Source organism: Asterias amurensis, chromosome 5 (genome assembly GCF_032118995.1).
Source record: "Asterias amurensis chromosome 5, ASM3211899v1".
Classification (NCBI taxonomy): Eukaryota; Metazoa; Echinodermata; class Asteroidea; order Forcipulatida; family Asteriidae; genus Asterias; species Asterias amurensis.
In genome coordinates, this window is record NC_092652.1 from 17890251 (window position 1) to 17906394 (window position 16144).

At 38.7% G+C, this 16144-nt stretch overlaps 1 protein-coding gene across 3 annotated transcripts; it reads right to left on the reverse strand.

Moving 5' to 3' along the window:
• Window positions 1-851: 851 nt before the first annotated feature.
• Window positions 852-11891, reverse strand: LOC139937573 (dihydrofolate reductase-like). 3 transcript variants are annotated; one of them, XR_011786068.1, is made up of 8 exons: window positions 11585-11891; window positions 11206-11274; window positions 9214-9341; window positions 7910-8056; window positions 5915-6041; window positions 4869-5049; window positions 4426-4538; window positions 2453-2472 (listed from the first exon to the last, which is right to left on the reverse strand). XR_011786068.1 is itself a non-coding variant. In XM_071932778.1 (7 exons), exons 3-7 carry the CDS (start codon window positions 9315-9317, stop codon window positions 2397-2399), a joined length of 567 nt encoding a protein of 188 aa, XP_071788879.1. In that variant the 5' UTR covers window positions 9318-9341; window positions 11206-11274; window positions 11585-11888; the 3' UTR covers window positions 852-2396. The 3 variants fall into 3 exon arrangements, 1 of the variants encoding a protein (XP_071788879.1); XM_071932778.1 differs by lacking the exon at window positions 4869-5049 and having other exon boundaries at window positions 852-2472; window positions 11585-11888; XR_011786067.1 differs by having other exon boundaries at window positions 2437-2472; window positions 4426-5049.
• Between the last annotated feature and the right edge of the window lie 4253 nt (window positions 11892-16144).

The following is a 16144-nucleotide window of genomic DNA, read 5'->3' on the forward strand; positions in this document are numbered from 1 at the left end:
TTTTTATGGCTGCAAGCCCGCCCTCTGCTGCTTCAGAAACGGCAATATTGGCGGTCCTGGGGCAATTTCATAGAGCTGCTAAGCATGCAAATTTGCTTAGAAGGGAATTTCTTTCTTGATAAAGTACAGGATTACCATCTGAATTTCCATTCGTTGCATATCCTGAAAATCACGAGGAAATTCGGTTGGTAACCCTTTTTTGTAAAGGAATAAATGGCATGCAAAGCAATTTTTTGTGCTTTTATCTAGTTGCCCCTCTATTAAATTAGTCCCAAGTTAGAACAAGTGACTCATCCAAACTCGAAATAAGACCGAGTCTTAACTCTTTTTGAACGCCCCCCCCCCTTAAAAAAATAAAAATAAAAATGGAAACTGCAATATTCTGTGACAGTATGTAGCCTATAATGCCCTGTTAAATCGGCATCTGACTCATACAACCCCAGTGACCCCAGCTATAAAAACAAAACGAACATCGATGTCGGCCCCCTAACCTAAATAGCAAGTTTTGTAATTCTAACTGACTCCTGCAATTCCCATAATATGCACCCCTGATCATGGGGTTGGAGTGTGGGGCGGAGTGTGTGGGCGGGGCGTGGGGTGGGGCGCGGGGGCGGGGCGTGGGGCTGCTTATACGAGGTGGGACCATCAGGTCTGAGGTTTGGGGAGGATGGGAACTGATGGGACCGGCAAAACAGCTGCACTCGAGACCTAACCATACTGCAATCTCCATTATGTTATAGACATACTTTGTCAGAGTTGATTATTACTTAGTTTTTACCCTTGGCTCTTAGATCATTACCTGATAAACTCTTCACATAGACATTCATATCATTGGTCTATACACATAAAATGTTTATTTTTAATCAAAACTTGTACTTGTTAACAAATATTTTTCTATAAAATCAAACTGTAAGATTTTTGTGTCCTCGTTTCAGCCGACGGTAAAATTAATGCTTGTTGGAATTCCAGGCTTGGTGTCTTTTTTTGTAATAATTATGCAATGTCACATGAAACATGGTTTATAAAAGAGCAAAAAAAATATATGAAAAATAATCAATTAATAGAGACAAATACAATAGTTCTTAATAAAAGTAATGAAAACAACATAAGTTTTCTTAAAAACATTAAAATTATTGCTATTAAAAGACAGTGGACACTATTGGTAATTGTCCAAGACTAGCCTTCACAGTTGGTGTATCTCAACATATGCATAAAATAACAAACCTGTGAGAATTTGAGCTCAATCGGTCATAGCACTTGCGAGATAATAATGAAAGAAAAATACACCCTTGTCACGCGAAGTTGTGTACGTTTAGATGGTTGATTTCGAGACCTCAAGTTCTAAACCCGAGGTCTCGAAATCAAATTCGTGGAAAATTACTTCTTTCTCAAAAACTATGGCATTTCAGAGGGAGCCGTTTCTCACAATGTTTTATACCATTACTCGTCACCAAGAAAGGTTTTATGCTAATAAATATTTTGAGTAATAACCAAGTGTCCACTGCCTTTAATGGATCTAAATAAATTAGACAAACTATTATGACATCAATCTAAAGATTTATTTTTATAAAATAAATTGTTTTCTTTGAACTGCTTCCGATACAAAGCTGTAAATCTAAACTTACTTTTTTGGGATTTCGATTCATGAAAGTTCAACAAGTAGGCTCGACTGGGTTTTTGTACCATGGTCAAAGTCTGAAACCTTGTACATGTAGGTTTCAATCTAAACTACATGTTTATAGTCAGCAAAGCATCCTAATGGAAACATCACCACAAATTTTTCGAAAATGAAGAAAATTTCAGTTTTAGACGGAGGAAAACCCCTATAGGGAAAAGCCATGCAGTCCGGTAGGGACTGAAACACCCAAACCATTACATGCAAGGCTTCGATCCAGGAATGGATCCAGGCTCCGCAGAGTCGAAAGGCAGGGACAGAAACCAAAGTTAATTAACAGAAAATGAAGAAATTTCAGTTTTAGACGAGGGAGGAAACCCTACAGACCCCTTCCAATACACGCATTGTAATCAGATGTGCCTTTCCTGGGTGTCATATTGTGCGTCAAAATCTGATGTACATCTACATGCACAAAAGAGAGTTGACACCCAAAATTACGAGCATTGTTCGCAGGCACGTTCTGTATTGTGTAAGAAATCGATTGCTCCCCCTTGCATAACCCTATAGGTACGCTGATGTCACGTGCACGTTTTTACACACAGAGAACAGCTATTGTCCAATGATCTGCCTCTTTTTTGGGAGGGTCACGGCATAGGGAAAACCCCTGCAGTCAGACAGGGACTGAAAAAGCCAATCCACATGCAAGGCTCCGGTCTGGACAGAGGTGAAAGGTGGGAACAGAAAGAACTGAGCCAAAGGTCATGATGATCCTGTTAAGAAGCTAGATTCTCTCATAAGCTTCAAACTTAAATCTGATGCCATTCTCCTCGTAAACATGGCTGCCAATGTCTGGATCACTGTTTAAGAAGAAAAAAAAGAAAAATAATTTTAGCTGGTGAAAATGTGGAAAAGATTAAGAGAAAACTTTCTGAGTGAAATTACCACATTGATGATAAAATCTCTGTGTAAACATACCACCAAGCGTAAGCTTTTAGAAAAGTGAACCAACTGGCTAGTACACTGTGCATTTAATTGGCCCAAGAAATTTTTAGCAGCCAAGATTTTAATCATGTATTGTCACGAGTCCAACCCATCACCTTTTTGCACTGGTCAAAATTCTAAATAATAACCGGGAAGCTTATATCAAACCGAACAAGCCAATCGGACCACTTCTTCTGGTATTTTAACAGGCATATGGCCAGCGTACCCCTGATAAAGGTGAACACTGTCCGTTATAAATTTCAGACATAAATGGTAGCGGTCACAAGCAGTTTAGTTGTCAAATTAAATTTTAATCTTACACTCTAAAAAATTAAGTTAAGTTTTGTAAATATAAAATCATTTTGGGTTAAACAAAGAAGAAATTTCTAGAGCTTAAGACTTCTTCCACCAACTCAAAAACATATGAACTATTTTTAAAATCATTATATTATATAAGTCTGAAAATGAAGAAAAATTAGCACCTGAGACAATTAGGTTGCACAGATTTCAGTAGCCCACAGGGCAAGTTATAGACTTGTGGTCAAGTTGTTATGGTCCCACGCAGTGAGATAGTCGAGTTGTGGTGGTGTCGCGCGTACTGCTGGATGCAACTTCTACTCCCATGGGACCGTAGTTGTGACAGCAGTAGTAAAATACCGCGGGAATCGCGGGGAGAGTTGGAATGCTATCACCGCAACAGACATTTCACGACTTGTCCACAAGTCTACTGTAGTCATACAGCAGTAGTAGAATACCGCGGGAATCGCGGGGAGAGTCGGAACGCTATCACCGAGACAGACATTTTACCGACTTGTCCACAAGTCTAAGCAAGTTATGAAGTGGTGAGTACAAACCGAAAAGATAATTTAATGTATGCCCGACTAGTGTTAAGAAAGAGCCCTGAACATTTGACAATCTTCAAAAATCTCATGACCACACATATCACAAACAAATGTTATAGGAAACAAGTATTAGTAAAGTCAAGTAAAAAAAATCGTTCTTAAAATCCCATACATCGGTGCATGGGTAAAAACCAAACTTAATATTCTCTATCCCCAATGCAAATTTTAACATCTCTTATAAAATTTGTCTTTTGTCTTCAACTTCCAGACAATGTAACCGACCACCAGCATTTGGCATCACACTCTCAAAAGGCACCGTCACCAAGGCCAAAAAGCGTCCCTTACTACTGAGGCCAAAGGAGGCAAATCATTAGCATGAACATCTGATGTCACACTTCGGGGCTCATAAATTGTACCAAAGATCTACAGTTGACCCCGCGTCCATAATAACCTTTGACCTCATTTCACATGGCTGTGGTGTTTAAGCTTACTGATACAATAGACAGACTGATTTATGATTCGTTTATTATTGGTCAGACATCTTGGATTGGATAGACTAAACAACTATAGTCAATAGAGGGGGGGGGTACAGTATAACAATTCTACAATGGCCTTCATATAGACCTTTTCGCAAACACCATTGCGCAAGCGCAGACTGTTGAATGAGGTGCATTGTGGAATAGATATGGGTCAAACTTGGACACTAGCTAGACCACAATCCACCTTATTCCAAGCTTTACACGGGCGCCCCAGTATTTGCGAAAAGGTCTATAGTTCTGGAGATTTGCCAGTTCTAGAGACGTACATGTGTATTCAGTATATATCACACCAGTAACTGTCCTTATCCGCAAGCAAATCATTGGACGCAGGATGTTGTTTGAGAGAAAAATATGCAAATGATCTTAGCGACCCTGTAGCATTTCACGATATGAAAGGGGTATACATTGAGATAACCCAGCAATTGTCCATGTTTCTGTGTGCTCTTACCTTACAAGCTTGAACTTGGTTAAGTCGACATCTGGGCAGAATGCATCACACTTGAAGTCACCATAGACACGTGTGATGTAATATCTTCGGAGATGAGGAGACTCCAAGCCTGCCTATACAAATACACACACAAATAGTTATTATACAGGATTTGTAACGATAACAAACACAATTGTTTTTAAAATTTAAGTCTGATCACTTACTGATTATGAAGTACATTCTGGAACAATTTTTTGTGAAATATTTCCCTTTAAAAAGAAGTCATATTCCCTAAAACTGTATCTGATATCTGTATACAGAAAAAAACTCAACAGCTGAATTAGGTTGTTAGGAAGAAAATTAGGACATTGTGTTTACATGCTGAAAACTGTGCATGGTTGTTCATTTTTGCCTACTGACTCACAACAACGGGTAAAGCCCATATTTTCACATTGGGCCATTACCATTTCTGTAACCTTTCTTATCTCACTGGGGAGTATATAGCCCCAAGAGCATGAAGAGCTGCCATTGCGCTCCAAAGGCCATCTCAAGCGTCTACAGCGCCTTCAGAACAAAGCTGCTCGTCTTGTGTTTGCCTGTGGCAGAGAACAACATTCCTCTGACCTGCTGAGATCTCTTCACTGGCTGCCAGTACGAGAAAGAATCAAATAAAAAATCCTCCTGTATGTTTACAAATGTCTTCATGGTCAAGCACCAAAATACCTCACAGAAAACTTCATCCTCTACAATACTGGTCATTCTGAAGACCGTAGAAGGCTCCGCTCTGCTTCTGACGTCACACGCTTGGTTGTTCCTCGCTCCTATAAAAAGGCTGGAGACAATCTATTTTTCAATGCAGCTCCTAAGCTTTGGAACCAACTGCCCTGTGACGTCAGAGAAGCAGAGTCTACTTCGATCTTCAAGCGGTCTCTCAAAACGTTTTTGTTTCCCCACTGAGAGCCTCTTTTAATTTTCTTTTGTTTTGATTTCTACTTATGTTATTTTGTTTTTCTTGTGAGGCGCTGTGTTAATTGTAGAGCGCCATAGAAATGTTTATTATTATTATTATTATTAAACACAACATCAACCTCTATCCTTGCAGGTACCCATGTATACCACTGGGTGAAGAGAAGCAATAACAGTGAGTAGTTGTGCTCAAGGACACAAGCTTCATGACCAGGACTCAAACCCACACGCCGTAAAAAAAAAAAAAAAAAAAAAAAAAAACAGAACTTGAATCAGATAATGATAATAATATCGAAGTCTTATATAGGGCACATATCTACCAATCAAGGTACTCAAGGCGCTGAGTATATACAAACTTTCAGGAGGATAAGTTATTGCAGTGATGAACTCTGAGACCCAATTATTTAGCACCTTATAAGGGTTTACAAGGTGCTACAGCGCATACAGCAGCCACAGCCAGGAACACCGGGGCGAACCCCTTCTCTTTTCAATGCTGTAAACGGCACCACCATGACACCCTATAATCAGCATAGCTTCTGTCTACCTTGTACACTGCAGAGCCTCCAATTATCCACACGTTATCCACAACATTCCCAACTTCTGGACTTCCGATAATTGCCAGTGCTTCATCCAGATTTTTACAGAGGTAGTCAGCATGAGGAGGCTTTTCCCTGCAAGTAAATCAAATAATTTTATTACAGAAATCTTTACTGATATGGAAGAATATATTTTAAAAGACAGTGGACACTACTGGTAATTGTTAAAGACCAGTCTTCTCACCTGGTGTATCTCAACATATGCATAAAATAACAAACCTGTGAAAATTTGAGCTCAATTGGTCGTCGAAGTTGCGAGATAATAGTGAAAGAACAAACACCTTTGTCACACGATGTTGTGTGCGTTTAGATTGTTGATTTCAAGACCTCAAATTCTAAACCCGAGGTCTCGAAATCAAATTCGTGGAAAATTTCTCGAAAACTATGTCACTTCAGAGGGAGCCGCTTCTCACAATGTTTTATACTATCAACCTCTCCCCATTACTCGTCATAAATTAAGGTTTTATGCTAATAACTATTTTGAGTAATTACCAATAGTGTCCACTGCCTTTTAAGATAACCACGCTTCTACAATGTAGTAGTTGAAACAGGGTTTGCCCATGATTTTTTAGTGACTGGCCAAATAGCACCAGTTAGAAAGTAACTTTGCTAGTCAATATTTCAAGAGAAATGGGAAGCCTTTTTACACTGAACTAGCCATCCTTTAACCACTTTGAGTGAATTTCGACTAATTCTCCCATGTGTTGTTCCAGCCAAATTCAAAGGTACCATACAATTGGTTTGTTTTGACGTTTTGAAAAGCGCCCTCTATATAAGCTCACTAAATAAAGAAACTTAAGTAGGTTTTACTCTCTGGTGAAATCAAGACTTCTATTGTTTTCTACTTTAACATGATATGTTGGTCTTGCTTTATAAATCGAAAAACCCCTGTTATTACTTTGAGTAACAAATCTTAAGTTATGGTAATCAAATCGATATTTCGATATTTAGAGAGGTTTAAAAAAAAAAAAACTTTGTTTTCACCACTGTCTCATCACCCTGGAACTACTACGTATCTAGTGGGGACGCATTCACAAAACAGAAAAAGATGTTTGGCACCAACAAGTGTTTTAAAGGCATCGGACACTTAGCATAAAAACTTACTTGGTAACGAGCAATGGAGAGCTGTTAACAATTAAAACATTTTGAGAAACGGCTCCCTCTGAAGTAATGTAGTTTTTGAGAAAGAGGCAATTTCTTATTCAAATAATAAAAGACTTCAGGCCTGAAGCCTTGTATTGTGCATCAAGGTTGAGCAACAAGGTTGTTCTTTCTTTCATCAGGGGTCGAAATTGCCACTAGCCCGCTAGCCCGGGACTACCAGATTTACAGCCGGGCTACTCATTTTTCCAGTTAGATAGCCCGACGGGCTAGTGGAAAAATAATGCAAAAATCATCATCACAAACAATAAAGAACTATGTTATTGGTGTATTGTAAAGTTTGAGCCGTGACGCGAGACATAATGTGTCTTTCGGGCTACCAAAATCTAATCAGGGCTACTAAAAATTATTAGTCACTAGCCCTGCTGACTACCATGGAAATACACTTAATTTCGACCCCTGTTTCATTATTCTCTTGCAACTTTGATAACCAATTGAACCCAAATTTTTACATGTTTTTATGTATATGTTGGGATACACAAAGTGAGAATACTGGTCTTTGACAGTTCCCAAACGCGTCAAGTGCCATTAACTAGCATTTAGCCATTGGACCACTATTTTTTGTACAGCTTTTTTTTATGCAAGTCACCAGACACACAAGGCCTGAAGGCCACTTCAAGGTGTGGGCTACAATTTTGTTTTGCCAGGGGCCATTGCCACCTGTACACTGTACACCTGGGGCTGAAACAGGGTTACCCCCTTAACAGTCCATCAAAAGCCTGGTTGGTAGAGCAGAAAGCACTACCTCCCCAACAGTTAAGAGAGAATGCTGTGACACTTACTCTAAAGTATTACTCAGGATGAAACGCAGGACGTTTGGATTTTTTTCTCTTTGTGAAAGTGATCCTGTGAGTCGACCGCAAATCAGGGCATTCTTTTTAAGTGGGCTGACTTTGTTTGTTTTGTCCAAGTAGAACTTTCTGTCGGTTCTACAAAGAATCATACAATTAGAAAGAGTGTGAAAATAGAGTAGGCTGTTGCAAACTGGTTACAAACCAAACGGACCTGTTATAAATTCAGAAATAGTTTACGACCTGATGTTTTGAGCCTTGTAATACCTTTCTTAGAGTCTTTCTTTTTAGCCAGTAGAAAGACTCTGCTAGGGTCGAAATGTCAGGAACTATTTTTTTCAATAAAAAGACTTTTAATTACGGTCAGTTACATGTCCAGTGAATATTGCAACATATCTAAACACACAAAGTACCATAATGCTTTACATAGCATACAGTCTTTTTATGAATTTTATTTACAATGTAATTTTTTTTTTTACATATATCTGGCTTGAATTTGGGGAAAAAAAAGAGACCACAGGGCTTGATGCTCATAATGTTTACTGGACAAAAGTTCTTTTCTCGAGACCAGAACCAAATTAAGAAAACAAATTCCTGACCCAATTAACATGCATAAAATTTATTTTAACAAGCAGAGCAGATTGATGTCGTTTGTCTCTATGGGTATTAAATGTTGCGCCTTTCTAACCAAATGCATTTCATAAGAAACAGTTTCAAACACTTTTCATAGACCAACTCGCCCAATCCAAGGCAACTTGTTCCTTTACACAGGGGTATAGACCAAGTGAACTTTGTTTACAACAAGAGTGACCTTGGACATTTTGGGGGTATTTCTGGCAGGCACAATACTGCACCGGTCTTATGGGAAAGTTGACATTTGGTATCATAATTTCCACATAAATCCAAGCATAATGAAAGTAAAAGCTGGACAAGTTTTGAGATGTGCCCCCTTTTATCATATAAAGCGTTGATAAGAATTAGACATACATGTAGCAATCTCCATAAAATAGAAGATTTTATGTTTTCTTCCATTGAGCTCTGTAAAAATACAGTGCCAGGCTCGGTGGCTCTTTTGTAACCATGTGATGTCACAGGTCACATCGTCTTTAGGACAGTTCATAATGTCATTACTCAGTAGAATTGAGAGGTACTTCCATCAGACTCAAAGATCTAACACAGTGAGGTACAACATTGCTGGACTTGTCCAGTCAAAGTTTACTTGGATTGACATCAAAACTACATGCCTCGGGCCTGTGATCCAGTATCAAATTCAAAAATAGATAAAAGGAACTCACGGTAACTTCCAAGGAAGGCTCATAGCTATCCCTATCCCCATCTTATCATCTGCAGCAACAATCATGTCAAATTGTACTGAATGGTCGCCATGGTTATGTGCCATCTTTCTTTCTAGGAAGGCCTGCGTCTGAGATTTGAGAAGTAGATAAATAGATCGATTGAGAAACAAGCTTTTCATCTAATGTTTCAAGACCATCACATGATAACTGTAGAATGATTGGGGGTGAGGAGGGGGGCGGGTTAAAATTATTGCATTCTTCAAAATGAATGTGTAGGCTATACAGTGGCAGTTTCTAGGGTGTCGTTGCCAAGTAGTTTAAGGCATCATTTTACGTTCTGTTGGTTTAAAGATAGTGGACACTATTGGTAATTGTCAAAGACCAGTCTTCTCACTTGGTGTATCTCAACATATGTATAAAATAACAAACCTGTGAAAATTTGAGCTCAATCGGTTATAGAACTTGCGAGATAATAATGAAAGAAAAAAACACCATTGTCACACGAAGTTGTGAGCGTTTAGATGAGTGATTTCGAGACCTCAAGTTCTAAATCTGAGGTCTTAAAATCAAATTCGCGGAAAATTACGTCTTTGTCTAAAACTATGGCACTTCAGAGGGAGCCGTTTCTCACAATGTTTTATACCATCAACCTCTCCCCATTCCTCTCTGCCAAGTGAGGTTTTATGCCAATAATTATTTTGAGTAATTACCAATAGTATCCACTGCCTTTAAGGCAGCTGTGGTTTAGAGCATCATTTTACGTTCTGGTGGTTAAAGGCAGGCTGTGTGACTGCGGGATTGAATCCCATCATGAAACTTGGGCCCCTTCTCCTCTCTAAAATTTAGATGTTTAATTTTGAATACTGAACTGTTCAGAGCCCATTAATTTGTTTATTATTGTTACATGTACATGTAAATTTCTCTGTTTGTTCAGCGGCCTTGATCTAGTGTCTATGATTGGGCTTTATGTAATATTATTATTATTATATTTTTAGTGGTAGTTGTACATTGCATGTGTTGTGAACTCAAAGTAAAATAATCCATTTACACTTAAAGCCATTGGACCCTTTCGGTACAGAAACAAAAAAAAAGTTCACAGATTTACAAATAATTTACAGGGTTTACAGAAGGTAATGGTGAAAGACTTCTCTTGAAATATTAGTCCATGAAATGCTTTACTTTTTGAGAAAACAGTAAAACAACATAAATTCTCGTTAGCGAGAATTACGGATTTGTTATAAACACATGTCATGACACGGCGAAACGCACGAAAACAGGAGTGGGTTTTCCCGTTATTTTCTCCCAACTCCGATGTCCGATTGAGCCTAAATTTCCACAGGATTGTTATTTTATATATAAGTTGTGATACACGAAGTGTGGGACTTGGACAATACTGTTTACCGAAAGTGTATAATGGCTTTAAAGGCAGTGGACACTAGTGGTAAATACTCAAAACAATTATTAGCATAACACCTTTACCGGTGATGAGTAATGGGCAGATGTTGATTGTATAAAACATTGTGAGAAAGGGCTCCCTCTGAAGTGCCATAGTTTTCGAGTAAGAAGTCATTTTCCACAAATTTGATTTCGAGACCTCAGGTTTAGAACTTGAGGTCTCGAAAACAACCATCTAAATGCACACAACTTCGTGTGACAAGGGTGTTTTTTTCTTTCATTATTATCTCGCAAGTTTGATGATCGATTGAGCTCAAATTTTCACAGGTTGGTTATTTTTTGCATAAGTTGAGATACACCAACTGTGAAGGCTAGTCTTTGACAACTACCAATAGTGTCCACTGCCTTTAAATAAGTTATAGCACTACATGTAAGCGAAGGAGTCTCCCCAGGTAATGGTGGCAATAAGCTGTCGTAGTACTTTAAACAACCTTTTTATAAGGTCACAATGCAACATTTTAAAATTGTCTCATACCTAAAACAACTACAAAACAAAATTGGGTGGGAGATCAATGCAAAATCAGTGCTTTCACTTACCAAAGATGACAGATGCTTGTTGATTGCTTCAAAACTACGCTACTGTAAGCAGACCCACAGCTCTTGTGCCTATAGATACAGTACAAGTACGGTGTGCTCTTATAAAAACAAAGTAAATGAACCAACTTTATCATTTTTGAGCGAAGGTCAAGGTACATGTACAATACATGGCAATTCCCTAACCATACACACTACACACTTGACAGTATGCACAAATGTGTCTACCACTGTCACACCACAACCAGCTCCCATGAAAATGATGCGAAGTTCCCTCAATCTGCCAACCAGAGTGCGCAATTTGTTTTTGAACTGAGTGGTTGTCTTGGCTTTGGTGGTGCGAGTAAAAAAAAAAAACACACACAAAAAACTACAAACTTACACGATCGGTGACCTCTCTTCCAACGTTGGACTATTCTCATCATCTACTTGACACATGATCCAACGGCTTGCAAAGAAATATAATAAATTGAAGACAAGCAAGTAGAAGAAACAATATTTTGCTATAAATATTTGGTGAGCTGACCAACGAAGAACGGTGTCATGTCATGTGTGTGTTGTTTTGACACTGCTGCAGGTTGTTTGTTGTTCACCACACCGCGCACACGTAAGTGCACCAGACCAACATGTCCTAAAGATGATGGTTAAAGTGTGTCTGGCTACTACACGCCGCACACCGCACCACGCATGCTACCGCAAATCATCGACGGGGCTTTTAATACGTGATGGTTCAAAAGAGGGCGTTATCAGAAAAACAGTTTGTGGATGCGCCAAAAATAATGCCTCTTCTTCTCGATTCGGCAGCCCACAGTTTCATGGCTCTGATCCGCCGAATTCTGCGCTTACGATCACCGTTCGGTGTTTACGTGGTTAACAAATTTTAATTCCAAACTGCCGACCTGCCGAAAATTGAATAGAAATGTGAAGTTTAATGGTCTGAAAATAACAATGTTTGATAGATTCTCAAAAGGCCGAGTCAAGACGGTATTTTGCATAATATAACTCATCACACATACATGTAGAGGCGTGTTATTTTGAATTTTTCTCCACAATATTACGGACAAGCACAGGGAAATAGGTCAACCTTTAATTCATAATGTGTTGCCTTGGATAAGTCGAGTTGGTAAAGCGTTTGAAACCATTTTGTTCAAAATGCAAATAATTATTATTCAATGAAATGCTTTACTTTTTGAAAAAACATTAAAACAATATCAATTTTTTTATTATCGATTTCGAGAATTACTGATTTATTTTAAACACAAACTATGTCATGACACGGCGAAACGTGCGGAAACAAGGTTGGGTTTTCCCGTTATTATTTCAGACCTACCAAGTTACACGCATTAGGCGTGACCGGGAAAAAAAAAAAAAAATTGACGTCATGCATTGCCAAATCGCGCTCGTGTGTACAAAAAACGCAATCTACAATGTTTGCACAATCTTCGCATTGACTTGTGTATGGTTGTGTAGTTTCCCATTGACTTGTGTATGGTTGTGTAGTTTCCCATTGACTTGTGTATGGTTGTGTAGTTTCCCATTGACTTGTGTATGGTTGTGTCAATTCCCGTTGACATGTGTATGGTTGTGAAGTGTCCCATTACTTGTGTATGGTTGTGTAGTTTCCCATTGACTTGTGTATGGTTGTGTAGTTTCCCATTGACTGGTGTATGGTTGTGTCAATTCCCGTTGACTTGTGTATGATTGTGAAGTGTCCCATTGACTTGTGTATGGTTGTGAAGTGTCCCATTGACTTGTGTATGGTTGTGTAGTTTCCCATTGACTTGTGTATGGTTGTGTAGTTTCCCATTGACTGGTGTATGGTTGTGAAGTTTCCCATTGACATGTGTATGGTTGTGTAGTTTCCCATTGACTTGTGTATGGTTGTGTAGTTTCCCATGGACTTGTGTATGGTTGTGTAGTTTCCTATTGACTTGTGTATGGTTGTGCAGTTTCCAATTGACTTGTGTATGGTTGTGTAGTTTCCCGTCGGCTTGTGTATGGTTGTGTAGTTTCCCATTGACTTGTGTATGGTTGTGAAGTTTCCCATTGACATGTGTATGGTTGTGTAGTTTCCCATTGACTTGTGTATGGTTGTGTAGTTTTCCATGGACTTGTGTATGGTTGTGTAGTTTCCTATTGACTTGTGTATGGTTGTGCAGTTTCCAATTGACTTGTGTATGGTTGTGTAGTTTCCCGTCGGCTTGTGTATGGTTGTGTAGTTTCCCATTGACTTGTGTATGGTTGTGTAGTTTCCCATTGACTTGTGTATGGTTGTGTAGTTTCCCACTGACATGTGTATGCATGGTTGTGTAGTTACCCGTTAATTGTGTATGGTTGTGTAGTTTCCAATTTGTGTGTGTATGGTTGTGTAGTGTCTCATTTGAATTGCAGACCTACCAAGTCTCACGCATTAGGCGTGAGACTCACGCATTTGGGCTCTGTCTCACGCTCACACGCACAGCAACCATTTTCTCACGCATTGAGGCCAGACCGGGGATAAAAAAATTAACGTCATGCATTGCCAAATCGCGCTCGTGTGTACAAACAACGTAATCTACAATATTTTCACAATCTTCAGATTGCACACAGTTAATCAGAATCATCATCTTTTGGTACATTAACTTTGTACAAACAGAGCACAAATTTGCAGATTGCGCACGCTTTTGCTCTTCGAGCAGGTTCAACTAAAATTCGGCAGAGCGCAAAACGCTTATTGCGCACAAGTTTTTCCCGATTCGTTTTAGCAAACTCGTCAAATGCGCTCCACCAGCGAAGACACAACAGGCAGAGGGATTGAGCGGAGGATTTTGGACATCATTTTTAGTCAATTTTTTTTTTTTAGTTTGGAAGGAAATAATCCGACACAATCGTACCTCCACATTAACCATCAACATATTTTGTGTACCTCATGTTAATTTTAATTATTCTGAAGAGGTTTTTGATGCATTTTGGAACACTGTTTTGTCCACAATTAAATTTCTGATAAAAAAAAAAAAGAAGAAAAATAAATAAAAAAGAAAAGTTGGGCGGCGATTTCGAAAGGCCTTCTAAAACTGGCAATTTTTTTTTCGGGGGGGGGGGGGGTGAGCTTTGAAAAATCTCACCATATGGTCTCACGCATAGCTGGCCTCTGGACTTGGCATCTCTGTTATTTCTCCCGACTTCGATACACGATTGAGCCTAAATTTTCAGAAGTTGTGATACAGGAAATGTGGACCTTGGACAATACTGTTTACCGAAAGTGTCCAATGGCTTTAAACAAAGAGTCAGAGAACCTCATCATAGCTACATTGTTGTGATTCTACAAAACAACGGTGATTTTGATAAAAGGCCTAGGTCCAAACAATGGGAGAACAAAAACAATCACGTGATTTATTTACCAGTTCGACAAAAGTGTGAAACGATGTGTGTGTTCTCTATACTTTCCCGATGTTGCACTTCTTGGAGCTGGCTTCACCTTGTTTCAAATCACAATACTCTATAATCAGTAGCAATACGCTATAGCAAAGTCCAGCCAAAGACAATCTGATGACCACTAATTGGAAATTGAGTTGTTGTCGAATTTTCAGCTTTTCTACTATAGCCACTTAGGGATAAGTGAACTAACCAGGTTTTTAAATCACTATTAAATGGTGTTTATATACAGGTAAAATACTGAAGTTCAAGTGGGCATTACATGCACTGTACTTGATTAGATTGGTCTGCAGATTACTATCATTTCTTTTGATGGTTTGTTCTTTAAATGTAACTATACACCAGGTTCAAACATGGAGGCCTGGTTGAAGGTAACGTTTTGCTTCGGGTTGGCTTTACTGCTGCAGGTCAGTACACAAAATTGTTAACTTATCAACCTCAGCGTCGATTAAGCAAGTCACTAATTTGAGTGATTTCATTCGTAAGAGCTTCATTAATCCCTTAAACTATGTGTTATGTCGGTAGTTTGTGTCATTTTCAGATAGATGAAATTGTATATTATAGTAAAATGGCTTACCGTTGCCTAAGTTAAGAACACTGGACTCAAGCTTTGGTGTTTCTGATCAGTAGAGTGTGGGTTCGTGTCCCAGTAGTGACATTTGTGTCCTTATAAGCTAGACACTTAACCAAGATGCTTCGTTCTTCGGATGGGACGTAAAGTCGTGGGTCCCGTGAGTTGTGTAATGCACGTAAACGAACACCTGTGCACTTTTCGAAATGAGAAGGGGTTCACATTGAGTGCCACTGGGCGACGGATATGAGCGATATATCCTTCATTGAAAACATAGAAACACTTCTGCTGTTAAATGGTGTTTGAAGTACATTTTTGCGTATTATCTGCTGCATGTTGATGACGGCGTATATTTGGCCTATTGTGAATAAATGACAATAGTTTGACGTTATGTGTGGGATGTTGCTTTAATATCCATGCCTGCTCATCACTTCAACAAAGAGCCCCTCATATTGATATGGTGAGTGGTGAATTAATCGAGAATCTTTCTGAAAAGCACAGCAGAATGGTATTTATGCGAACTCAGTTTTCCGATTGGCTGAAATGTTTCTTTATTTAAATGAATTTCAATTCGATTTAACTCAAGACGTTTATTCCATAGTACATAAAAGCAATAACAAAATTTCAGCAATAGCACTTGCCGCTTTTGTTCAGGTAGATCTTGGACCCTTGTTAAGGCACTAATTATAACAGGATTTAGCACAGACTAAAGTATTTTAGTGGCGTCACTTTATACACGATCATATGGATAACTTTTACGAGACATTTACAGTCCAGTGTTACGAATATACAGTAGACTCACTGTTCTACAGTAGACTCACTGCAAATGTCAGAATAGACTGTGCAAGTCTCGCACGTAGCGAAAACGAGAACTTAATTCGAAAAAAGTATATTTTTGTACAAAACCAAATTGTATTGAAATTGTTATTTGTTAAAAAATTCTTAAAGATTATTATT